Here is a 27,853-nt window from a genome sequence, read left to right as displayed (position 1 = left end):
AAAGAAGCCCTAAGTCAGTTAAGTGACTCCCCAAAAGTCAGAAAGCTCTTAAGTGACAAAGATGGTATTTAAACCCAGTTATTCTAACTGGGAAGATACTATTTTTCCCACAAAGCCATGGAACTCCCCTAGGAATGATTAAACTACATTTTCAGGGGTGGGAGGCAGTACAGGACCACGGAAATGGATAGTTTTGGAGTTGGAGACCAAGGTTCATAATCTGATTCTGCTACTTATTAGCTGAGCGACTTCAGACCTTTCTTATCTTCGAGATCACAACTCTTCCACAGAGTAATGCTTTGAATACTTAAAAAAACCCCAAAAAACAAAAAACCTATTGTGCTGCTTCTAAGGCTTTGTGTCTTCGGTCTAAACAGGACCAGTGATCTTCCTTCCTAAAATGTTGTACCCAGGATTCAGCCCAGAATGCTGGATATTGTTTGGCCAGAGCACACAACAATGACAACAGAATTCCCCTTCCTTTTAAATACTATTCACGCCCCTCAAAGAAGCACAAGATAATTATTTTGGTCCTTTTGGAGGCCCTTGTCACCACACCACCTTAAAAGTCAGGATACTTGATACTACATAGAAAAATGTCATAGATGTGACAGCAAATTAATAAAGGAGCAGATGATTTAGGTTGGATGCAAGAAAAACTCAGTAACTGTTAGAGATATCCAGTAACAGAATGGGCTACCCTGGGAAGGAAGGACTACCTCTTCTATTCACCTTGCTGGGCATATATTGTTAGGAAGCTGATGAAAAACAGCTTCTCACTCAGGTATGGTTTGGACTAAATGGTTGCCACATTCCCTTCTGGCTCTAGATTCTGTGGACTTACAATCTACTAAGACTTCAAGACCTTTTCCACATGAATTTTTGTTTACCCTCATTCCTCTCTCCCTTCTCATCCCATAAAAAGTTGGATTCTAGAACTCCAGCGTAGGACTTCACATTTATCTGTTATATTTCATTTTATTCAAGGCTAGATCCAACTGCTTTAGTCTTCTTTTTGGCTCTGGCCCTTATCTGTAGCTAATCCCTTTCTGTCCTTTGCATATCTGGTAACTTCCTAACCTACTGCCTACAGTGATTGCAATGATAAAAATGCTGAACACCACAGGTCCAAGGAAATATCCCAAAATGGCCCATCAGACTCTTTTAAATTCATACAAACCCATTAATGAGTCTAATCCTTTAACCACATCAGTCTACCTAACTATATTATGGAGCCTGAATCTCCACCTAGTCCACAAAGATAGAATCAGACACTTTAACAAACGTTTTCACTGTTAGTCTGTTAATTGAGCATAATGCTCAGCCCTGCCATGGTTCTTAGGAGTTTCATAAAATAGAAAACCAGCTTTTCTGCATTCACAGCCACATCATCTTGCCCTTCCCAGATCAGGCTGATTTAAAATCCAAGTGAAAAGGATGTGTTGGTCTAAACTCAAAAGGACAATAATTTGGTCAATATTTAGCTGTTCCATCCAATCACCCTTCAATTGCGCCTTGGAGTCTCATGTCAGGCTGTCCCTCTGGGCAGCCCATGGCACCGATTTCTTCTTCCAGACATCTCTGGGTTCAGAGGTATTGATCGTCTCTGTCCAATTTGCAGGCAGCAGGACGTGTCCAAGCAACCAAGTGCAGTCCCCTTGGCTCCGGAGGGCAGAGAATGGCCCAGTGTGATGGGGAAGGAAAAGTGATTTGGTTCATCATCGTGGGCGCTAACCCAATCACAAGAAATATGCAATTCACCTTCTAAAGCAGAAAGCTAGGAAAGAAGACCTATGAGCTAGACCCCAAGGGCTCTGTCTAGGCCAATGACTCATCATGCAGCCTCAGAGAGAACTGTCTGAATTCTCTTGGGTTCATGTCATATCCTAAAGCACGGCAAGGATGGCTGCTATTGCTGAAATTATGGAAGCTGGCTAACTATGGGTATCCAATTGCTAATGATGGTGACTAAGTGCCTATTCAGACTAGTAAGCCCCTAACAAATCTTTCCTGATTCCTTACCACCTATCCCAAAAAACTTATTCAATAAATATTTAAATGGGTAAGAGAGATGTGAAGCAAAATACCATTGTAAGTCGAGAGCAAAGGGAATCATTATCACTTAGGGGAAACAAAAAAGTACAATGGGGAAGAAGTAATATTTGAGATGGACTTGAAAGCAACAGACCAAAGTGAAGGGGCGGAAGGGAATTTCAAACATTTAAAAAGTGTGAGAACAGATGGAGTGTGCTAAACATGTTATGGTGGGAGTTAGCTGGAATGTAGAGAAGTTAGAGAGATTTTAGTTTGGAAAGATAGGTGCTATAAGATTGTAGAAGGCTTTGAATGCCAGGCAAAAGAGTCTAATCTTGGCAATAGAAAAGCACTCTAGCTGTGTGATCCTGGGCAAGTCACTTAACCCCAGCTGTCTAAGGGGGGTTTAAAAAGAAAGAAAATCACTAAAGGTTTCTGAACAGAGGAATCACAACTAGTATTATTTAAGCAGTAGTATGAAGGAATGGATTGGAAGGGGGAGAGAGAAGAGACAGAATGATTTTATACAGAATCTTAAAGCAGGACCAGACCTTGCGTCAGCTAGTCTACTCACTACATGAAAATGGAGAGCTTCAGACATCCTCCTCAACAAGTGGTCTTTCAGTCTCAGCCTTAAGTCCCCAACTCAGAGGTCAGTTATTATTAAAAAGCAATCAATCAGCATGTGCATTGAATGCTTATTATGTGCTGTATACTAGGTCCTGTGCTTAGCTATGGGGGGTAGGAAAATTAAAAACATGGCCCTGACCTCATGATGCTCACATTCTAATGGGGGAAACAACATGCAAATAATTATCTACATATTATACATACATGAATACTTACACATATATGTATAAAAGTAAACACACACAGTATAAAGGGAAGGTATTCTCAGAAGATCTGCCCTAAAAGTAGGTGGGGATAGAAACGATTTCTTGCAGAAAGTGGGTTTTGAAATAATTCTTGAGGGAAGGAAAACAGGAGGTGGAGATGAGAAGGGAGAATATTCCAGGCATAAGTAGCTGACAATGAAGAAGCAAGGAGCTGAGAGATGGCATACTATGCATGAAGAACATCTAGGAAGCTGATGTGAATGGATCCTACCGATAGTACAGGAAGGAAAAAGGAAGGAAGGGTCTAATTTGGAAGAATTTTAAATGCCGGAGAAGACTGTGGTCTCCCCCATTAGATGGCGAGATCCTTGTGGGCAGACTTTTTGCTTCTTTTTGACCTTAATCTCCAGCTCCTGATACATAGTAGACAATGAATGTTTACTGATTAATTAAAAAGGGAAAATCAGAAGCTGGTGGACTTTGGGTCAGTAAAGACTTCTAATTAATCCTGAAGATGAATAGTCCCTATCCCTAATCCAACTGAGATCTGCTTAGTAAATTAAAAGATTTGGGTTTGAATAACTACTGGGCATTCATTATGAAATATCCAGTAGACAGCTGGAAATGTGAGATTGGAGAACAGGAGAGAGATATTAAGCCTAGATCTCTAGATCTGTGAGTCATCTGCATAGAGAAGCTAATTTAATTTTGCTAAATCCAAGGGGGGCTGATGAGGTCACTGAATGAGAGAGTACAGATGGAGAAAATAAAGAAGAGAATCCATGAAAAAGCCTTGACAATCATTCAAAGTATGGAGAGCAAGAAATGGATGAACCAGCAAAGGAGACATGTTCACCCAATGAGGATGCAGAGTAGTGACACAAAAACCTAGATTGGAAAGTCTGATCAACAGCTTAATATTTCTGCTAATTGAGAAGGAAGAGGCTACCTGTCTTTCTTCCTGGCTCAATGCATCAGGGAGCAAGAGTGAAATGTTACTGTTCTTATCCTCACTGATCAAAGCTGGTTCTAAATTGCCATATCACCTAAATTTGCACAGAGCCTTGGGGTAGAATTGACCAAGTTGATTGGATAGCAACTATATCAAACAAGCATCAACCCTTCTATAAACTAGTCTAGCTCACAGGGTCCACCCCAGGTACTGCCTGGACCACAAGGCAAAGCAAGGCAGGCACCATCTGCCTCTGGTTGCTTGGGACTGCATCAATATTACCTTTGCTCAGATGGACAAAGCATAACAATTCAGTACACACACTATGAATTCTTATGCTTAGATGGAAGCTCTCTTAGCTAGGAATACTCCCCACTGCTTTACACCCATTCATGGCAATCTGATCTCCCTCTATTCTACTTTGGAATGTTTGTTCTATTCTTAACAAACTGCCCTTGATATCAGACCCATGGCCTTCCCCTAGGATTGCTCTGGATATGGTTTTTATTCAGCTATTGCTGTGTATATCGTTTTTCTAAAAAAAATGAATGCAACCTCTTTCAAGGCAGAGACTATTTCCCTTTTGTTTAAGTATTTTCAGTGACTAGCACACTGTAGCACCTTCATAAAGATGCACTTACTCAAACCAATGTCTAAGTGCCAAATAGTTCTCAGGCAAGACTGAGAAGAAAGCACATGTGTTTGAGAGGGTGGGAAGAAAGGCTGCCAAGTATTTAGGATGGGGTGTGAAGATTTCTGGGACTGCAGGTGTTTCCCTGGATTGGCAACCTCTGTGAGACAGGGTTTAATTTGCTAAATGAGTTTTAATTGGATCAGAGGCAGAGACCACTTATCTGCAGGACTCAACTCTTCACTGACCTGGCCAGTGACTCAAAGGGTAGTATTTGGCCATAGCTCATTAGGGAATAAAGTCAGCTGCAGAAAGTGCTTTTTGCTCTGAACACAAAATGAAGAGAGTGAGATACAACCTTAGAGAGAGGCAGATTCTAGCCTGGTCCTGTATATGACAGCAACAGACCTTAACATTCAAAGCAGCTTAGGCCAGTAAAGCCAAGAGAGGAGGATTTCTCAATACAATATGAAGTTTTGGAGAACACTTTTTCCTTCCACCAGATTGAAAGAATATAGCAGACTTGATGGGCACCATAAATTCCAAGGAGAACAAAGGTATTCTCATTTCACTGAGCAACTTCAGTGAGTGGTAAGGTAAGACAACTTGTATGTGGATAAAGAAAAATAAATACAAGGTAAATTTTTTTTGGGAGGGATAAGGGGAGAAGAGGAGGGCATAAATAGCTGGAATAATCAGAAAAGGCTTCATGTAAAAGAAGATGGTTGAGAAGGATTTTGAAGGAATAGAGGAATTTTAAGAAGCAAAGGTAAGTAATGTGAGCATTCCAGGCTGAGGGACAGCCAGAAGAGCACAGAGATAATTCAAGTTTTGATTGAAGTTTGCAGGTATGGTAACTTTCCTTGATGCAATATTGGTGAGAATCCAGAACTGATTTTGGATATCTGGCATATATATATGGAGTATCCCCCTGTCAAATCTGGGGACACAGAGAGAAAGAAATCTGGCATGGAACAAAGCCCTGTGGCTCTGGTTTGTGGGCAATGTGGTGAGTCAGAACCCTGCTTCTCTCTCAGAGGGTAGTTTACGGAATTACAGTTTGTTGAGGAAAGAAGAAGCTTTAGGGAACATCTAGCACAATGAAGCCTAGGGATGTTCAATGATTTGCCCAAACTAGTAACATTGAGAGGATCCAATGAGATGAGGGATGATGAAAGCACTTGGAAAAAATATGCAGTCCCAGAGAAAAGCAAGGTACTGACCTGTTATCAATAATCATTTGATTTCCCACTGCTATGGCAAAAGATCCTGAATTGGTTGGGCAAAGTCATGGATCCCAGATGGAAGGGCTCTCTGTACTCAGGCCCCTTTAAATGACAAATAAAGAAATTGAAGCCTGCCCCACGAGAAGTCCCCAGGACACCCTCTCTTTATGTCAGGAAAAGGGAATCTCAGAAACCTCCATTTGAAAGTTCATGCCCCTATTCCTCCTACTCCCAAGGGGCAAAAGGACTTAAAGGGGGAGGAGTGTTAAGTATTCTGGGGGGATGGGAGGGTGGGCAGAGGTGGGGAATGACCTTTAAAGTCTCTTGACTCTAAATCCTATGACTCCAGAGGAGGAGGAATAGCCTTTGCCTGGGAGAGGCCAATAATTAGCTGAGTCCCATGGGGCAAGGACTTTCTCTTCTCTGGGCCACTCTCAGTCCCTTCATTGAAATGAGGGGGCTGGGTTAGAAGATTGATAAGAGCCCTTCTACCATCATTGTTTTTTGATTCCATGACCTCTCAACCTCTCCTAAATCATGGTCTACAGGGGATAATCAGTTCTGGAATGGGCCTTGGAGAGGGACCTTGACCTGAGAAATAATACCCATGGCCTCACATGTCTTGGCAGTGAAGCTCAAGGCAGAAGTAATAAAGTAAAAGAAAGACCTTAAATTCAAGGATGCAAACATGATCCCACCCAGATTACTGTGACTTGGGGGTACTTGACTCATGACAAGAACAGATTATACCGAACACCAAGAAGACAGTTATCTGCATGGAAATCCAAGAACCCGGGGGAAGGGGAGAATGCAAGGAGAGAGCATAACCTTAGGAAGGAGAAATAGAGGCAGTATCTTGAGGAGATGGATAATAAAAACTGCCACAAGCCAGATGGAGGAATCTGATGACAAGTTTTTGATGGAAACTGCAAAACCTGGCACAGAAAAGTAAGAACAGTAAAGAGGACTTCAACTATTTGGGTATCTGTGGAAGATTTCTACTAAAAAAACATCTCTTCATTTCCATAACAGATAACGAATTTTAGCAAGTACAATGCAGATGATTAAGTTTCTAGCATCTGGTCTTTGCCCAAAGATGGCAAGTCAATTATATTTGCTGGGTCTCAGTTTCTTTGTGGGTAAAATGGGAAGAAATGAATAAGAATATTTCATTCACAAAGTAGGTGCTGTTATTTATTCCCATTTTACAGTGGAGGAAACAGAGGTCAAGTCCCTAGAGTCAGGCAATTAGCAAATGTTTGAAAACAAATCTTGACTCTAAGTCTCTACTACACCTCTACCTATCTAACGTAGGGCTTCTTATACTTTTTCCACTAATGATCCTTTTGGCCAGAGAAATTTTTACATAATCCCAGGTATACACAATAGGTGTACAAATCAAACATTTACTGATAATGAATCATAATTTTGTGACTCCTACATACAGTAATGTGACCCTATCTGTGGCCACAACCCCCAATTTAAGAAGCTTTGATCTAAAACTATTTAAAGATTTGAGATGGCCTCTGAGGTCCCTCCAGAGCTAAATATATGACAATATGAAACCAGGGCAAAGGCAGCAAGTCTGGATTTAGCTCAGACTAATTAAGAACTGTGTGAAGTGTAGTTAATGGTTCACAGGGAAGAGTAATCAGGAGAACATGTTAAAGATGAAGGGAATACCAGCATTCACCCAGCTCTTCTGTATATCAGACTTTGGGAGGTTAAACTGGAAAGAACTAAAGACAAAGAATCAAGAGGATTCCTACACGTGGTGGAACAGACAGAAGGTGGGATAGGTGTAGAGTTGGAGGACCTGAGTTCGAGTCCCAGCTTTGCCACTTATTATCTGTATGGCTTCAGAGGAATCATTTAACTGCTTGGTTTCTTCTTTTGTAAAAGGGGGGAAGCTGTGAATTTCTGACTCAAGGCAGTAGAAGTTCTTAAGAATGACACTGAAATTTTAAGCACAAGTGAATTAGATGAGGAAGAGTGGTTTCAAAAAGGATCAACTCACCAACAACCTTGGGCTTAAAGATAACATTTATAAGAGATGGAAACAATTGAGGAAACATAAGAGAGTGCTGTGATACTTATTATCACCACCAGGAACAGTAAAGCTCAGAACAAACAAAAAAGCCAGGTAAATACTAAGGATGACAAAAAGGAATTATTTTTAAACCTATGTTGGAGAACAAAGATCAAAAAATGTCAGATGCACTGCTGATATGAATTATGGAAAGCAGACTATTTTGCTTCCATTTTCTCTAACTCAGAACCCTGAGTTAGAACCTAATATCAGACAAGAAATGGGCAGGGTGTCCTTTCTCTTGTTTAATAACACTGAGTTAGAGAAAGCAGCCATGCAGATAAAGCTATTGGGAATATTGGGGACTTCTGAATTTTACTAGTTGCTTGACACAACCTCTTAGAGACTCAGATATTTCTAATTATAAATGTATCAATTTTAACAAAATGAAATTTAACAGCAATGAATAAAATATACAAATGTTGGGGTGGGGCTGTGTGGTATAACAGAAATTAAACCTGGGCTTGGAAGTAAGGAGACGGGACTTACACTGACTTGGTTTGTGGCACCAGGCAAGGCCCTTCTTCATGTCTTCCTTGGTAAGTGAAGCAGAGTACATGGTCTTTAGGATTCTTTCATGCTTTACTATTTAGTGTTGTTTAATTCTGGTAGCTATATATTCTTTTATGTCATTCAGGGTCACCAATGTAACTTAATCCAAGATTCCTGCCCCTATCTCAATCAAGGACAGGACTTACTTGCAGGCCTCTCATTTCTTTTTTAGACAGCTGACAAGAGAACAGGCCTTTCCACAGTCAATAGACTGAATTAAAACAAGAACTCAAACAGCCTTTGATTCGGAATCAGAGCTTGGCCACACTCATGATCTCTGGCCTCCCAGAATCTGGAGCCTGGGCGATGGCACTGATAGCACACTTATTTGCTGACCTCTCCTTACTTGTCCCCTTGCCTGCCTGGCTCTCCACATCTGGCAAAAATCCTTGCTCAGGCCCAGTTCCTCCTTATCACCCCAACAATGTCACCCATGGACTACCCTGAATGTCACAAGTGTCAAAAGCAGTGTTTTCTGGCCTTTGCCCAGGTAGAACAAAAAGGGAAAAAAAAGCAATGTTGAAAATGAAGGGGTTGAATCTTCTGATGGAGAGCATCAATGTCAGGATCAAGATCCACAATGAGACATGCATGTTTGTACATGGCCAATGTGAAAATTTGTTTTCCCTAACTGCATTTGTCACAAGGGTTTTGTTTTTTCTTCCTCTTCTTTTTCTTTTTCTTTTTTTCCCCCAATGGGGGATTATTGGGGGAAAATAAGATAGGAAACATAGAAAATAAATGCTTCTTAACTGAAAAAAAAAAATTTTTTTTTAAATAAAAATGAAAATGAGGTGACTATTCTAAGTTAGGACTCTCTCCCTCCCACCTTGAGGCTGGGGTTAAGTGACTTGCCCAGGGTCACACAGCTAGAAGTGTTAAGTGTCTGAGACCAGATTTGAACTCGGGTCCTCCTGACTTCAAGGTTGGTGCTCTATCCACTGTGCCACTTAGCTGCCCCAAGATTAGGACTTCTTAAGGAAGTCATAATATTGTTTAAATTTTTTTTGCTGTTTCAATATAATTGGTTTCCTTTGCAACCTCATGTATTTTCTTTTATACATTTATAACAATTATTCTGAGCAGGGTTCCATAGGTTTTACCTGTCTGGCAAAGGGGTCAAAGGTTACTCCCAGCTTTTCTCTAATTCCTATAAAGTGAGTTCTTTACAGTTTGAGCACTTTCACAGACTCTCTCAATTAATACTAATAACATTCCTGTGGGGGCAACATTAAACATTATCATTTCCATTTTTTACAGATAAAAAAACTGAAGCTCAGAGTAGGAAGGGAATACATATTTTTTTAAGCACATATGATGTGCCAGGCATTATGCTAAGCAAATCTCTTTTGATCTTCAAAACCACCCTGAGAAATAGGTGCCATTATTATTCCCATTTTACAGTTGAGTAAACTGAGGCAGAGTGTGACTTGCCCAGGTCACACAGCTCATAAGGGTCTGAAGCTTTAGGTCTTCTTGACTCCAAGCCCTATCCAGTACCACCTTGTTCATGAATGAGAAGTGACTAAACTGGAATTCAATTTCAGCTCTAACATCTAGCTTCTTCCAGCCCAGCACCTGCCTCAATTAAGAAGATGTCGTTGGGCTGGCCTGGATTTCCGATGAATGCAGGAGGAAGGAGGCTCGAGACTTTAGGGAGGGTTTGGCCAAGCTCCTGACTGGGTAGATTTCCCTCCAGCTTAGGCAAACATTCAGGCAGATGTGTCCACAGTGTGTCCCTCCCCCAGTCCAAGCCAGGCTTCTGACTTTGACCTGACCTATAATCAGCCTGTGGTTCTGACATTGGGCCTGCAGGAAGAGGGCCAGCCTGGGAGTCCTGAGAGCCAAGGACACTTGAAGAATGTTATCTTGGCATGGAATGACAGGCCAAAGAACCCAGACAAACTGGACGAGAGCTTTTTTGTATTTGTGATTAAAGATGCAATGGCTCATCGGTACGAGGAGGGAGAGGAAGAGACAAGCACTAAAATTACATGAATGGTAAAGGAGAATTAAATCCTCAGCCAACGGTAGTTTCTGTGATTCACATTAACAAGCTCCAGGTACTACATCCGGGAAGGGATTGGCAAGTGCATGTTATCAACTCATTAAGCTAGCTTCTCCAGGGACTCTGGCCAGGCAGGGAGGACAATGCCGGGAACTAAGCCTTTGGAGGCTGATGAAATGGGCTGCCATTTGGTCCTTAGCCCAGGAGGGAGGGAAAAAGGGAGGGGATTCTCTGGGGGAATTTCAAACAGTCCTGCCAAAGCCCTGGTGATAGGAGCTACTGCTGCTTCCTGCCTCTCTTTCCCTCAACCCACAAAACCTTTTGTTCTGCACCTCCTTGAGGTCTTTCCTATGTAATATGCATATTATGGCTCTTTCAGAGCAAGCACTGAACTCTCCTGAACACCAAGCCCAGGGCTCTGCATGCAGCAAGTGATTAATGTTTGTTTGAATGTATGGCTGAGCAACAAGTAAATGCCATTACTTATAGCTCTCCCCAGGCCTTATACAGGACTTCACAGAGGAGCATAATGAACAAATTAATTTTAGCAATGGGAACTAGGCCAGGTCCTGACTCTATGACTATCTTTTATCAAGCAGAACTCACTATCAAGCTTTCAGGGAAGGCTGTGATACAATATGATAAACATTCATTAAGTGCCTGCTATGTGCCAGGTACTGTGCTAAATGTTGATTAGTATAAAAAACGGAAAAGACAGTTCTACCCCTCCAGGAGCTTACAATCTGATGGGGAACACAATTCACAAAAGGGAGGGGGAGACGTGTGGTAGCACCAAGGGTGCTGGTGGGGATGAGGATGACAGTGGTGGAGTCAAATGAAGGGGTGTACTGAGGGAACGAGAGCCTCAGGCCAGGGTTTGGGAGACCCAGATTCCAATCTCAAATCCTTTCTCCTCTCTCTGAGCTTCTTTTCCCTCCTCCATAAAATACAAACAATCCCTGCCCTCATTCCTTCCCAAGGCTCTTCTGAGGACCAAATCAGGTAACCAGCATAATTATGAGGAGGCCCTCATTTGGTTGTTTCAGTTGTGTCCGACTCTTCATGACCCTACTCAAGGTTTTCTTGACAGATACTGGAGCAGTTTGCCATTTCCATCTCCAGCTCATTTTACAGATGAAGAAGTGAGATAACAAAGTGCAATGACTTGCCCAGGCTCACCAGCTACTGAGTGTCTGAGGCTGGATTTGAGCTCAAGGAGATGAGTCTTCCTGATTCCAGGCCTCTCTCGATAATTATTATGATGATAACTCATATTATGATGATAATTATGATCGAGTCCAATGTCACTCATCATCTTTCTGCATCCACCCTCCCTCTCTACTGTGGTCAAAGGCACCAGCATCCTTACTGAGAAGGCCCTGCTGATGCTTGGACTACCTACTCAGTTGATAGCAGTGGCCTCTCCTCATGGGTCTCCTGCTTCCTCCTTCAGACCACTACCACTGGCTGGCTCTCCATCAGCTCTAGTGGCTTCCTTTAGCCCCGAGGGGAAAATGTCTGGCTCAGACAGCCCACTAATTCTCACCCACCCTCCTCACCGCACTAGATACTACTGCCGCTTCTGTACCCCAGTCAGACCAACTGGCTGCCTTTCTGTTTCTTACACAAAGTTCCCTATCTTGGAGTCTCTGCACGGGCTGTGTCCCACATGAGGAAGGCTCTCTCATTAGCTGTGTCACAGAATCTTTGAGACAGAGACCAAGCACCTCCTTCTGCAGGAAGTCTTTCCTGAATTCCTACAACTACTGTCATCATCCCCAAACTACCTTGACGTTCAGTCATTTTTCAGTCACATCCCACTCCTTTGTACACATTTTGGCAAATATACTGAGGGGTTTGCCATTTCCTTCTCCAGATCATTTTACAAATGAGGAAACTAAGGCAAACAGGATTTAAGTAACTTACCCAGGGTCACATATAAGTTTTATCTGCCTTCGACTGTGACCTCCTTGAGAACAAGATCATTTACTTCTATTTCTTTGCATCCCTATGCTTGATAGAGTACCTGGCACACAGTAAGTGCTTAATAAATGTTTACTGACTGGCAATACCTCTGGGAAGTAAATGGTACAAATATTATGTCTACCTTACATTTAAGAAAAATTAGAAGCAGAGATTTTAATGATTTGCCCAAGGTAAGACAGCTAAGTTTTAAAGTAAGAGCTGAAATCCAGGTCTTTTGACTCTTAAGTCCAGTGCTCTTTTGACACAACCAAATGTCTCTAGTTAGTGCCATAAAATTCATTTACATTCAATGTACAGAATGTTAGAACTAGGAGAGAACTGAGATCATCTCCAACTCTGTCTCATTTTACAGAAATGAATTTAGCTCATGGGTGGCCCTCAACAAGCCTACCGTACTTCCAGAGGAAATGGCCACTTTACCCCCTGCTCTAGGTATAGCTTTCAGGAATCCAAGGACAGCATATCAGGCGGAGGCACTCAAGGGGGCCCAAAACTCAGTTTGGACATTTACCAAGTTGTCTACAACAACGTCGGGCTCTGTGTTCAATGTTTCTGATATAAAGATATAAGCCAGGTCCCTGTTCTCAAGGAGTCTGATAGGTATTTACACCACGCCTATTTCTTTCTCCTTAATTCAACTACCTCCTGCTTTCCCAAAGAAAATAAAGAATGCCTCAAGTTAGAATCTATTCATTTTACAGAGGAGGCAACTGAGGCTCACAGAGAGAAGGTGACCTTCAGAGAGTCCCATGAGCAGTAAGTAGCAGAGCTGGCTCTTGGGCTGAAGGATCAGACTTCGAGTCCAGCAGCATGTCGCCTATACAGCTTTCTGTCTCTTCCGAGCACTGGTATGCATGTCACTGGGATAATCAGGTACTGAATGGCCTACATTGCTTGTGATTTTCAGATTCCGAAGTCCCTGGCTGTTTTTATCCTGGGGTTTCAGGTAAGGATGAAAAGGGCCAACACATATGACAACACAAGGAACAACAGCTCCGATTTCTTTAGTACTTCATCATTCACACAGCCCTTTCCTCCTCACAGCCATGCTTTGAGATAGGATTACCAGCCCTATTCCAGGACACCAAAGTTCAGAAGGCAGGTGCTGCCACACTTCCATTTACAGGTGAGCTGGTACTGCCTGGTAGCTGAGAAAGGCCTGTGGGACAATCTTTACTGGAGTTGAGAGCAGGGTTGAGGGGGCCCGACAGAGGGCTCCTCTGGAGGAGCGATTTCTCAGTGTGCAGCTGAGTTCCTTCCAGGCTCAGTCTTGCTATCTCCCAAAGCTCTGTTCTGGTTCACCAGGTTCCTGGAATGGTCAACAATCGTCACACTCCATCGCTGATCATTGTCCCTAAGGAAAGGTGGGAGGCTCCCAGGCCATCCCTCTGTGGACAGGCAAACAACAAGGCCTGTGGCTGCCTGGACATCAAAGGTGGTCAAACAGACCCAGTGCCCCCCAGCCCTCCGCCTGCTAAGTCTAACAAATGTCATCTGAAGAAGCATCCCCAAGGAGGTCATGACTTTCTGCTTGTCCCGGCACACATCAAAGTTGGTACCACACACGAACTCGGCACATGGATTCGAATCGTGCCGCTCGACAGCGGATATTCATCCTTTGTGCTTGGTTTTAATCCTGTGTTTTCACAAGTAATTAAGCCTTTTTGCTTATGAACTTGTGACTAAGTAAAGCATTGCTGAGAGGTTGTAACATCAAAGCATTTTCTACCGTCTGTCCAGTGTTTGGAGAAATTGGATTTCTTTCTCTTTTCAAATAAAAACTAATTCAATTTAGTTATTGGCCAAGCATATTTACAAGGGCCTTTTAGGGTTACAAGAAGTTGTGGCCACAACCCTGAAAAAAAGGAGAAGGGGAGAATGAGAAGGAAGGGGGGAAATAGAGAAGGGGGAGGGAGGGAGGGAAGGGGAGAGGGAGGGAGGGAAGGGGGGGGGAGAGAGAGAGAGAGAGAGAGAGAGAGAGAGAGAGAGAGAGAGAGAGAGATTCAAGTTTCAGTAGCTTAGGGTCAAATAAGCAACCACAACATGGGAAAGACAGCATGGCCAAGTCAAAAGAAGTATGTAAAAAGGACCCTGACGGGGACTGTGCTATGAAGGCTCCTCCTGGAGATAGAGTCCCAGGCTCTTCCAAGATATAACTCCTACAATATCAACAAGTGGTTCTCTGGATCTCAGTTGACAGTAACAGGACACTCTGAGTCATGGAGACCCATTATTCCATTGGCTCACAGAACCTAAAATTGGGATCAACTGTAGAGATTATTATGGCTAACTCCATTTAACTTAGGAGAAACTCAGGTTTCAATGACTTGCCTGAGATCATATAGGTACTGAAGGTTTGAGATCAAATTCATGTTTTCAACCCAGAACTGTTAAACTTGCTTGGAGGCTTATCTTTACCTTGAGCTGAAATCAGCTTCCCTGTAACACTGAAGAATCTCCTACCAGCAAGTTATTTCAAGGTTATCTAGTTTACTTTATACCTGAACAAGAAGTATATCTCTACAACATCAATAAAAGGAATCTACACTCGTTGATATATTCATTGAACAGTGATTCACTGTTCCCATTGGTCCCAGTTCTTGGGCTACGTGGGCCCAAGTAGAACAAATGAATTCCTTCTGCCACATGACAGCCCATAGATATATGAAGATGGGATCAGTTCACCCTAGTTCTGCTCTCTGGAGGCTATGCAAACCCACGTCCTCCCACGTAGCCCTCTGTACCACCCATGACAGTGCTCTTTGTTTCCTGCTCCCATCAACTCAAAATGGGGCACTTAAAAACTTATTGTGGGAGATGAGGACTGTTAAGGTCTTTTCCGTACATTGGATATACTTGCAGACATGATACTCCAGGAACCTGTTTTTGACTTGACAGTGGATTATGCCAGGAGGGCTCACCTAAAAGTGTTAAGTACCACTCCAGCAGATTAGGAATAAAAGAATCCTTATGAGCTAAATATACCCATTGTTATGCCAGGCTCACCAAAAACCATTTTCCGAAGGCCCCTAGATAAGACGACAGGTGTCAGGTTAAACAAACAACTCACAGAATTATCAGCTTTGGAAGAGACCTGTGAAGTTTTCTAGTTGAATTCAGAACTGGGAAGAAATACCCTTTATAACAGTTGTAATTAGTCTGGTGTCTTTAAAAAAAAAATACTGTGACAACATTTCAATATAATTGATTTCCTGTGTAATAATCCTTATTCTAAGCATTTAAAAATATGATTCTGAGATGGAGTCTTTAGGCTTTAGCATGTCAAAAAAAAAAAAAAAAGATTAGGAACCTCAGATATAAAACATTACTGAGAAATGGTGATCCAGGGTTCTGCAAAAGTTTATACCAGTCTCATTCAATACCACAAATACTTGTTAAGGATCTATGTGTAAGGAATAGTGCTTAAAACTGAATGTGATTAAAACAGAGAAAATTACAAGGGTGGCAATTCCAGAATAATTTTCTCCTTACAGTCCCCTCTCTCCCCATCCTGATATAGCAGGGTATCCTCATTAAGGGTTTTTCAGTCCAGGCATTTCTCATAGTCTGCCTTTTCAAAAGAGAAGAACAAGGTGAAAAGCTATGACAGTCTTCTGGAGAAGGTAGTTTGAGCTTAAGGAAACCAGCAATGCCCAAAGCCAGCTAGGCCAGCCTGGGAATGCAGGTAGTGAATTGCTGGCATCAGTGGACAGGGCCCTGCACAGAAGAACTACTCAGTGAAAGCTTGATGGATTTGTGGATAATAAACTGATTAATGCTCAGACTATCTACTTTTATAGAGAAGGAAACTGAGGCTCAATGGAAAGAGTTATATCTAAGATCAAAGAGCTAGTCAGGAATAGAGCTTGGATTAAAATGGGGCTCTCAAATTGAGTATTCTTTCCAGCACATGAAAAAACAGAAGGAAGCATAATTTAATGAAAGGAACAGTGCTGGAACAGAAGTGGGGAACTGGTTTTGAGGCCTATCTCTACCACTAGATTGGTGTGTGGGACGATGAGGAAGTTAACTATCTAGACCTCAATTTTATCATAAGTAAAATGAGAAAGAACTAGACAGATGATCTCTAAGGTGTCTTGCAACTTTAGAAATTTATGAATCAAAAAGATAACTAATCATCTAAGAGTGTATGTAACCTCTTTCTTCCCTAACTTCCTCACCTTTTTGTGGGGTAGGGAAGGGTGTGGGGCATGAGGAAATTTGAGTGAAATGACTTGCCCAGGGTCACACAGATAATAAGTGTTAAGTATCTGAGGCTGGATTTGAACTCAGGTTCTCCTGACTCCTAAGCCAGTGCTCTATTCATTACATCATCTAATTGCCCCTTCCTCACCTTTTAAATGAAACACCTTCGGGGACTGTGGTGAGGATCAAAAAAGAGCATATACATCAGATCATTTTATCAGTCAGGCAATCAACAAGTATTCATTAAGTACCTACTATATGCCAGGCACTATGCTAGGTAACAAGAATACAGATGCACGAGTGAGTCAGTCCTGGCCCTCAAGGCTCTGAGCTCCCAAGAGGGTGAGAACATATGAGCCTCTGAAAATATTTATAAATCAAATAACAAGGTAAACACGAAGGGGTAGGCAAATTCTGAAGAAATAAACAGATGTCACTGATTATATGTTTCAAGTACCCAGTGAGTGAGTCAGAAAATAAGTGCTATAAAGAAGACTGAAGAGGTCAGGGAAGGCTACCAGAAAGAAGACCCAGAATAATAAAAATCTGGTAGCTACAAAGGAGAGGAAGCAAGCAAGCAGCATTCTAAGGTGGGGGAATGGCACCCTCTTTACCTCCATTTCAATTAAACAACTCAAAAAAGTGTGTGCTGATATCTCCAGGCACTATGTAGTAAATACTGGAGTTGGGGTTTTTTATAAGGGATGCATCTGAACTGGGTCTTGAGGGGAACTGGGGGACTTCAGAAGTAAAGGTGGAAAAGAAGAACATGAGCCTTTTAAAAGGGACAGGGGATAGACAGGATATGCAACAAAGAGAGATGGGAAATGGAACGTCAGATGAGGGAACAGCAAATGGCCCAGTCTGGTTGTACTGAAAAGTGCATGAAATCAGTCAATCAATACATCAATATTTATTTAGCACTTACTATATGGGACAGGCACTGTACTAAGTACTGGGGATACAAAGAGAGGCCAAAGACAGCCCCTACTTTCAAGAAGCTCATAATTTAATGGAGAAGACAACATATAAATCTCTACATATAAACAATCTCTAGGTAGGTTAAATTGGAGGTAGTCAAAGGGACAGAAGGCACTACAAGGGGGGATCTTTAAGTTTCCTATAGAAGGGGGGGTATTAGTTGGAACTTGAAGGAAACCAAAGATGTCATGAAGTAGAAGTGAGGAAGAACATCTCAGGTGGGGGTGACGGAAGAGAATCTTGTGGGAAGAATAGCCAGGAAGCCAATGTCACTGGATCAATTAGTACATGTGTATGGGGTGGTGGTGATGGTGTAAAGTGTAAGACTGGAAAGGTCCCTGAATTTAAAAAGGCTTTAGCCTAGCATCTTACAAATGCTCAGGATGTTTCTCATGTCCATTCTGAATCTGTGGTATTGAAGAAGGCAATGAGAAGAGTCCTCTCTCTCCACTGGGTGTAGCCTTCTTAAAATTCAATGGCCAGAAGGGAATAGAGTGCTACTCTGACTTGGAAAGTCCTTCCCAGGTAGGCTCCAGCCTACCTTTCCCGCCTATTGGGCATTTCTGCCCTGAATGCACTGAACTTATTGTTGTCCCTTACCATGACTCCCATCTCCTGTCTTTATACCTCTGAATTGCCTGTACCCAATACTGAATGCCCTTCCTTCCTCTGCAGACTTAGGGAAGCCCTGGCTTACTTCAAGACTTAACTTAATGATCCCGGATGGACCTGCTGGGTTCCTCGGTCCTCCTCCCATGTGCTAATGACTCCCAAAGTAACTCCACAGCTTACCTTTGATCAATTGTATAGATCTCTCTCTCTCTCTGTACACACACACACACACACACACACACACACACACACACACACACACACACACCCACACACACCCACACACCCCTATACAGATAGCTACCTTTGATCTATTTTATAGATTTCTATATGTATGTTAGCTCCTCTGTTAGAACACAAGTTTCTTGAAGACAGGAACTGTTTTGCTTTGTCTTTGCATTCCCAGAGTAGGGGCTTAATAAATGCTTGTTGATTAATTGGGAAGAAAATTGGGAAGAAAAAAAATTGTGGACTAAATACTTGCTGAGCCTTTTAAAGCCCTTCCCACAGGAAGTCAAGATCACTTCTTCCCCAGGCTTCATAGAGCACACGCTGTACCTCCCTCTCTGATAAGAATAAAGTCTTATTCTGTTTGGTAGTCATTGAAGCATTCCCCTACTAAACTGCAGGGCTGTGGCTCACCTAAACTTTACATCCCTCCCCTCCCTTCCCCCAATCCAACAGAGAGCTTGTATACCAAAAGTATTTCATAAATGTCTGTTGAACCTTAAAGCATAATAAATCAATGTGGGTTCTTCTTCCTCTCCAACCTGTACCAGATTTGGAAAAGGCTTCTTTTTCCCTGCCTCTGGAAAGCCTGGGCAGAGATATAGGAGGCATGTCAGTCAGGAAGCTGGAAGGGAAGAAAGTGAGAGAGAAGGCAACAGGACCCAGGGTCTTACCTATAGTTTCTGCTGATTGCTGCCACCATGAGAGCTGTCCAACCCAGCTTGTGCCTGGCGTTCACGTTGACACCTTCGGACAAGAGCCTAAAGGAGACAGAGGGTTTTAGTGCTGAGCTTTTGTTAATGTGAAGACACTAAAGAGCAATTAATCACTTCACAGCATTTTTTAAGCATCGATTTTGTGTCAAACCTGGTGGTAAGAGCTGAGGACATTAAAAAACAAACAAACAAATAATCTTTGCCCTAGAGAAGCTTATACACCAATCCCTGCCCTTGGGAAGCTTACATTTTCTCAGAAGAAATAGCATGTATGCTTATGAATGTAGACAAAATAAACACAAGGTGAGGGGAGGCTCAAGTACCCACACAGCATCAGGTGAGTTCCTATATAGGAGATAACACTTGAGCTGAGTACTAAAAAAAACTTTTTAAGAAGTGAAGTCAAAGAGGCAAATGAGGGCTTAGGGGATGGAAATCTTGATGGGGGAGTTGAGATGGGTAGAGAGAGGAAATCTAGAGCCTGGTAGCTCGAAGTCTTGGGGAGGATTAAAGGGAGAAAGGGGAAGCAGTATAGTGGAAAGAAATTGTTTGACCAGGTCAAAGATAAATTTTGTACAGGAATGGTTTTGCCAGCTGCTGGAATCAATACTAATTCAAGCTAATAAGTGAATGACTATGAATGCGAACATCTGATATGTTAACTCTCTTAGAGATTATTTTTTTTTTTTAAATTAGGTTTAAAAAAAAAACAAAAACCCAAAGCAATCAAATTAATGGTATATCTATTATAGTTTAGCAGGCTTCTGCTGATTTGGCAGAAATGGGAGGGGATAGGTGTGGTAGGGAAGGAGACTTTGGGGATCAAAAGAGGACTACTATTAAGATGTGCCAGCCCTACATGTCCCAGAGTTGTTCCTTTTCCTTTTTTTTTTCCCCCCACAATTAAACTCACACAATCCCTAAAAGCTTGAAGATTTTTCAAGACCAATTCTGTAAGCCTTAGTGGTTTGGAGTGTGTGTGTGGGAAAGTAAGGGGGTGATGGGAAGGAATTATGGAAGATGGATCAGAGAGGGATGAATTCTAATTATGGGCTGGAAGGGAATCTTAGAAAGCACAGGATAGCAAAACTTAGAAATCAACAAAAAATACAATTTTAAAAAGGGAGAGGAAACCTTATTTTATAGAAGACAAAACCCAGAGAAACTTGTTAAGTGATCTAAGGTCACACAGAAAGAATATGGAGAATAGTAAAACTCAAATTCACCAAACTGCTCCCCCCCCAATTAGTCAAGCTCAAATGAGATTTTGGATGTGACTGTGCATTATAATCTTATAAGATATGAAGATGATGCAAAAGTCATTTATTAAATGCCTATTATGTGGCCCTGTGTTAGGTGCTGGGCACACAAAAGACAAAATGAAGTTCTTTGTTATTGGAGAGTTCTATGTTCTTCCTGGGCTCGTGGGGCTCACACTTCTGTGCTGCTCCAAGTTGCCAAAGATAGCTAAAGGTATTCAGGTCAATTGATAACTGACCAAGAATTCCCTCAAAAACAACCTTGACCCGGTGCTCACTAATGTTGGCTTGAAGATCTACTTCTCACCAAAGCATCCTATTCTGACATCTGATAGAAAGTTCTTACCTACAGTGAACTGAAATTTGCTTCCCTGAAACATTCCTTCATTTCTTATAGTTCTACTTTCGAAGGACATGCAAAACAACACTAATATCTCTTGTCCAGCCATCAAGAAAGGGTGACCACATTTTGCTTTCCCTCTACTCCTGGAAAATCAAGGCTATTTAAATTATTCTCTTCAATGAATGAATGAATGAATGAATGAATAAAAGATACACAAGAAACAACATATCAGAGCAGAAAGTACAAGTCTTATAGTCAGGGGATCTAGGTCTTAGTGCTCAATATGTGACCCTCGACAAATCATAACCTTTCTGAGCCTCAGTTTCCACCTCTGTAGAATGAGAATAACTGGTAAATGCTCAGATGGTTGTTATTATAAAGTCCTTTTTAAAGTTTATAGTGTTAGGGAAATGTTGGCTATAAATCCTTCTCTACTACCCTGGAAAGGAAGGTACCTAACAGATATAATTTCAAAGTCTTGATCCCATAAAGAGAAAGAATGTCCCTGGACTTCTAGGGACGGAAAAAACCCCTTCAGAGTAGCTTTGGGGAGACCTGAGATGCAGAATTTTACAAAACCAGGCTGAAGTTTGGTTATGCTTGTTTGCAAATCAATGCCCAGCGGGGCCCTCCATTTCAAAGCCCCCTGGCAACTTCAAGCTGAGAGCCAGCTGAAAGGGCTGCAGAGGCTGGGGAAAAGGCAGGAGGTCCTCCCTGACTGTTTTCACCATGCACAGTGAATTAATCTCTTTTAAAAAGAGCTATGTTTGTGACAAAGCATGGTGAGTCTGGAAAGGTTAAAATTCCATCATGGAGGAGATGATGAGTGGGAGCCTTAATACAGACTGCCACTCTGCAAGGCAGCTGGAGAAGCAGCATCTCTCTGCCCATAGGTGCAATAGCAAGGAACTTATCTGGCCAAAGTCTTCTGGGCCTAACCTCCCTATGTTGGATCCAGGCCTGGGAAAGGACCCAGAGATTGAGAGTTCTATTTTGCTGACAAGGCAAGATTCACTCTTCTTTGTTAGCCTTACTGGTGGGCAAAATCGGTCATTAGCTCCCAAATCTCATTATCCTGAGATACTATGGAAAAAACATTGGCTCTGTAGTCATAAGATCTGGGTGTGAATCTCCTGTTCTGCCAATTCTAGGTCCTTGCCTTTTCTGAGCTGATTTCTTCATCTTCAACAGAGCTGGAATAGATGAACATTCTATCATCGCTGATATCCCATGGTCTGTGGTGGAAAGTGACTCTGAAGGTCAAAACACTGTCTGCTACAGTTTCTAGGCTTAGGAAGGCAACACTGGCTCTGGTGTGTCTGAAGGACAGTTTAAATGTCAGTTCTGTTCCTTAGTAGTTATGTAATCTTGGATAAGGCACTTCATCTCTCTTCCCTGGTTTCCTTATCTATAAATGAAGGAGTTAGAACTACACTAGTCTAGGTCCTATGACCAAATCTCCACTGGATTTGCTACTAGCAGCTTTTCTTAAAGGCAAAAGGAGAGCCGTATGGGTAAGACTGGAAGGCAGCTTTGGGCCCTTTGGGATAAGAAGCTATCCTCACCCTCACCCTGGAGATGCCTCCCCCGTTTTTTCCTCTTGCTATTTTTATTCTTAATCGATAAGGAGCGGTTAGTGAACTTCAATTGCACATTGTTCTAGCAGACTTCTGGGCCCTCAGCTGCTCTTGTGGAGAGGGTACAACCCCATTTTTGTCCCTCCTCCCTCGTAGAAGGGGCCAAGGGCTGGAGGCAGTGAGCCGTGCAAACCAGATCATTATCTGGGCCACTTAGGCCCTGGCTACAGCCTGGCAGAAGGTGTGTGTTGACAACAACAACACACCAGGTTAAGACCCTCTTACCTGTAGGCTGCTGCTAAGACTCACCTTTGGGTCCATGAGAAAGAAGATGGGGATGGAAAAGAAGGGGAACTTCAGAGAGCTCCAGATGGCTGACAAAGTTATCCTTAAACAAAAATGCTGGTCTTATGCATGTGCTATCCTTCCCATAACTTGATACTATCTGGGCTGCAGGCATTAACTCCTACATGGCTGGATGGGACCCACCTGCCTGTTCATTCACAGGGGCTAGGAATGCCTCAATCAATCATCTTGCTCTTATAAGTGTTTTACATTATATACTTGCCTTTCCTTTCATTCAAGGCCCAGTATGAACTCTACTGCTCCCTCCTCCAAGAAACTTCCTTCGTTGGAGTTTTTCAAAAGGATATTTCTAAAGGGAATAAATGAACCCTTAATAAACCTCAAAGTGCTATATGTTACTACTAAAATTTCAGCCCATGAAATGGCTGCCTTCTTGATATTTCTATACATGGTATATCTCCTGAAACTTCCCCACTTAGTTCTTCTGTAAAGTGGGGCTCACATCCTACTTTCTGCCTCACAGAATGGTTAGAGGAAAGTCCTTTGCAAACTTTAAAAGCATGATATGGGAGAAACAGGACAAAGGGCTCGGCTCCAGGTCACAGAGTGGGTGAGTAACAGAACTTAGACCAGACTCCAGGCCAGTGATCTTGCTGCCATTCCACACTCTTCTTCTGGCTGAGCCAAGAAAAAGACTTTTTGAAGAACTGATTTCTGTCATTCAATCATTCTACAAACAATTGTTATGTAACATCTATGCAACTATTGCTGGGCTAGGATGTGGGAGGAAGAAAAAGGAATAGACCAGACCCTGTCTCTGTCCCCCAGGTTCACAGCCTAGGGAGGCAGGACCCAACCTTATGAAATGACCAGGTTACAAAACAGGACAATATTAAGAACTTTCACAAGGCAGGGAATGAAAACAATACAAAAAAATCCAGAGAGGGCTTCCTGGAGGAAGCAGGCATTCAGCTGGGTTTGAAAGGACTATAGCTGATCTCTGTCAGGGTCCTCTTTGGAAACCTGTTCAATGGGTAAACAGCAGGAAAACAGAAAACCCTTGGCTCTGGCACCCTGGAAAGCATACTAGACAGGGTGTCAGGAGCTCGAGGTCTCTCAGTGACTTCTTGTGTGATGCTGGGCGTCAGGCCCCGTTCCTACTGCATCACTGTTCTCTCTCTGTAAGGTGAAAGGGAGCTAGATCTTCTCTCTGATCCCCTGCTGAAGGTACGCCTGGGACGAAGGAGAAAGAGGCTGTCTGTCCACGGAATAGAGCAGCCCTCCCTGGCCCCTGGCCAAGGTAACTGGAGCTCCTGTCTGAGTCTGCACATTCACCTCGGGGTCCCTGAAGGAATAAAGTTTTGTGACTCATCGGAAAGTGCCTGAGTCCTCTCCAGGCTGACATGTCAGAGTGGAGAGCTGAGAGCACCACCTACTGGCATGAACACGTGCACATCTGCTTCCAGAAGGGCAGGCTTGGGCTTTATCAGCGGCAGCTTTCTCATAGAGAAAGCAGGGAGGGGGGGTCTTACTTACTGAGGGGGTTCAAGCAGGAAGCAGACTATGAAGGGAAATCCAAGCCCTTGGAGGGAAGCTGGACTACATGTCCCCACATCCCTTCGAGCTGGCTACCTACATCTTGGGACAGTTTTTCTGGACCCATGAAAGCTGTTAACTTTAGTGGGCTGGGCCAGGCTAGGATGTTCACAGCTTTGGGATATGACTATCTATGGGACTAAGACAATGCTATGCGTTTCTTGGACTGCTTGGTCTGAGGCTGGAAAATGGGCCTGCCCTTTCTATTACAAAACGAGTGACCAAAAGATATCAGGATTATGGGATTTGAAACTGGAGGCAACTGAGTTATTATTATTATAATTTTAAAAATAATCTCACCTGAGATTATCTACTAAATCATGCTAAGGGACAAAGACCTTTTTGGAGAAGGGCTGCTACTAGTGAACAATGCCTGCTCCTCATACCAGTCACTACTGACTGAGCTTATTATCCCTGGAGTCTGAGTTACACTGCCTAACATTCTGCTCTCTCTCCAGATTATTAAAAGATCTGCCTCTCATTTGTTTAGCTGGACTAAAAACGCCTAATGGCAGAAATCGAATGGCAGGCACCATGGCTCTCTTTCAATAAATTCAACATATATAATCAAGCCACTACTATGTGCAGAGCACTGAAGAAAGGGGAAGTAATAAAATCACCTCCATTTGGGTCCCTGCCTTCAGGAGCTCACAGTCTATTATGAGGATAAGACACAAACATAACTATGATGGACATTAAACACAGGTGCATTTCAGAAGTGTCATGAGGCCTGAGAACATAGCTGATTTTCCTGAACATAGCCTGAAAGAACAAGACCCATGTCTTCAAATAGGAAGCAAAACTATGGGGGGTAGAAAGGGACAGTTTGTTCTATATGGCCCCAAGGGGGAGAAGCAATACCAATGAGGAGCAATGAAAGGGCAGGTACCAGTTAAACATGAGGGAGAACCATCTTTTTCCCCTCAATATGTGTGTGTGTGTGTGTGTGTGTGTGTGTGTGTGTGTCAGGCCCCGTTCCTACTGCATCACTGCTCCCTCTCTGTAAGGTGAAAGGTATAGTTATCTTGTTGCACAAGAAAAATCAGATCGAGTAGGGAAAAAAAGAAAAACTGAGAAAGAAAACAAAATGCAAGCAAATAACAGAGACTCAAAATGATATGTTGTGTTCCACATTCTGTTCCCATGGTTCTCTCTCTGGATGTAGATGGCTCTTCATCACTGCACAAGTGGAACTGGTTTGAATCATCTCAATGAAGAGAGCCATGTCCATCAGAACTAATTGTCATATAGTCTTCTTGTTGCCTTGTACAACGATCATCTCCTGGTTCTGCTCATTTCACTCAGCATCAGTTCATGTAAGTCTCTCCAGACGCCTCTGAAATTATCCTGCTGGTTGTTTCTTATAGAACAATTATATTCCATAATATTCATATACCACAATTTATTCAGCCATTCTCCAATTGATGGGCATCCACTCAGTTTCCAGTTTCTGGCCACTACAAAGAGGGCTGCCACAAACATTCTTGCACACACAGGTCCCTTTGAGGGAGAACCATTTACTGAGAAGACCTGTGAATAGGTGAATAACTTTCCTTGCAGAAACAGTTTCTAGTCCCTGAAGTTCTCATACAGGCTGACTGATCCTGGCAAGGAGATTGTAAATGGGATTCCTATGTTAGTGGGAAGTACTAACTAACTAAACACACTTCGGTCCCATTCAGCTTTGAGAGTCTGATTCTATTGCTCTAAGATTCTAAGATAATCACATTCAATGTCATTTACCATATAATAATTCTAAGGTTCTATGCAGATGTGTTGTAAAAATGTAGCTGGCTGGACTGCCTGCTGCTTTTGACCAGGGCTGTTGAGGTGACTGATTTCCAGGATGGGAAAGGCACCTGTGCTACTGGGCTGCCCTAATCCACGAGGGATCCTCCTCCTCCTGGGTTCTCTTTAATAGGCTGGGCCTGCATGCTGCTGTGGTAATCCCCAGGGAGAAGGGCAGCAGGAGGGTCTCCATAGTGCTCCCTTCTCCAACAAAAGGACATTCAGATGGAAGCTCAGAACAAGCCCAGAAGGGGATTCTTATGCAGCCTTCCCCAGTGCCCCTTCCAATCCACATGAATGCCAGAATGAGGCCACTCAACATCAGCTGCCTGATCCCCCTTGTCCTGCTGTGCAGGTTCTGAAGAAGAAATGGAGCCTTCAATCAATCAATCAATCAATCAATCAACCAGCTAGTCTCTACTGGGTACTCCCTCCCCCCTAAGTTGGGACTCTGTGCTCAGCTAGGCTGGTAGAAAGTTGGTCACTGGACTAAAAATTGGATACAGAACCAGAGAATCTAGGTTTCAATCCCAGCTCTGCCATTTATAATTTGTGTGACTTTGGGTCTCAGTTTCCTCATCTATGAGTGTTTTGGACTAAATGGCCCATGAAGTCTTTTTCTTTTCCCTCTAGTAAATTTATTTATTTTTATTACACATTGCTTTATGAATTATGTTGGGAGAGAAAAATCAGAGCAGAAGGGAAGAATCATGGGAGAGAAAAAAAAAAAAAAACCAGAAAAAAGAAGTGAACATAGCCCATGTTGATTTACATTCAGTCTCCATAATTCTTTTTCTGGATGCAGATGACATTTTCTGTCAAGAGTCTATTGGAATTGCTTTAGATCACTGAACCACTAAGAAGAACTAATGTAGTGCTGATTCTGCTTGTTTTGCTTAGCATCAGTTCATGTAAATTTTTTCAGGCCTTTCTAAAATCAGCTTGTTCATAATTTTTTTATAGAACAATAATATTCTATCTTCAACTTGTTCAACCATCCCCCAATTGATGGGCATCTCCTCATTTTCCAATTCTTTGCTACCACAAAAAGAGTTACTACATACATTTTTGCACATGTGGGCTCCTTTTATGATCTCTTTGGGATACAGGAACCCAGTACAGACACTGCTGGGTCAAAGGATACACCCAGTTTTATATTTGGCCAAATTGCTCTCCAGAATGGATCATTTCACAACTCCAACAACAATGCATGACTATCCCAGTTTTCCCATATGCCCAATATTTATCATTATTTTTTCCTGAGAGATATGAGGTGGTACCTCAGAATTGTTTAATTTGCATTTCTCTATTCAATAGTGATTTAGAACATTTTTTCATATAACTATAGATGGCTTTAATTTTGTCATCTGAAAACTGTCTTTGGTCATTTATCAGTTAGGGGATGACTAGTATTCTTATAAATTTGACATCGTTCTTTATATACTTTAGAAATAAGACCTTTATCAGAAACACTGATTGTAAAAATTTTTCCCCAGCTTTGTACTCTATGAAATCCTTTTCATTTCTATGATTCTAGTATTAATCTGAAAATCTAGGTTTCATGTCCTAAGGTCTTCCGGCTCTAAGGATAGTGTTATGCCTTATATTGCTGCTGCAGGAAGAGCCACACACAAGGATAAGTTCCATGAGAGCAGGGACTAACTGTGACTTCTTCACACTGTTCCATACTGAGGCTCAAGAGGTGGAGGTTTCCTGAGTGTGATATAGAGGGGAATAAGTAGTGAGGACTAGTACAGTTGGAGTAGAAGGGCTAGGGTAGAAGACCAATCGGGGAAAAGGAGTGGGGAGAAGAGGAAGGGGGAGAAGGAGCCTGAAGAAACCAGTGCCAGAGGGGACCAAATACCTTAATGTGAAAAAGATCCAACGCCTGCAGTGAATTACAACATGGATCAATCGTGTGACTGGG

General features: G+C 42.4%; 1 protein-coding gene across 2 annotated transcripts in view; it reads right to left on the bottom strand.

Moving 5' to 3' along the window:
- Positions 1-27,853, bottom strand: part of CLPB (ClpB family mitochondrial disaggregase) — a 174,593-nt gene that overhangs the window by 126,763 nt on the left and 19,977 nt on the right. For both annotated transcript variants that reach the window (XM_074304914.1, XM_074304913.1), the window contains exon 3: positions 19,016-19,102. In XM_074304914.1, the coding sequence (XP_074161015.1) occupies positions 19,016-19,102 (87 nt within the window). The remainder of the gene's footprint in view (positions 1-19,015; positions 19,103-27,853) is intronic.

Source organism: Sminthopsis crassicaudata, chromosome 3 (assembly GCF_048593235.1).
Source record: "Sminthopsis crassicaudata isolate SCR6 chromosome 3, ASM4859323v1, whole genome shotgun sequence".
Lineage (NCBI taxonomy): Eukaryota > Metazoa > Chordata > Mammalia > Dasyuromorphia > Dasyuridae > Sminthopsis > Sminthopsis crassicaudata.
Note: the sequence above shows the minus strand (reverse complement) of the source record. Positions and strands in the feature narration are given on the sequence as shown.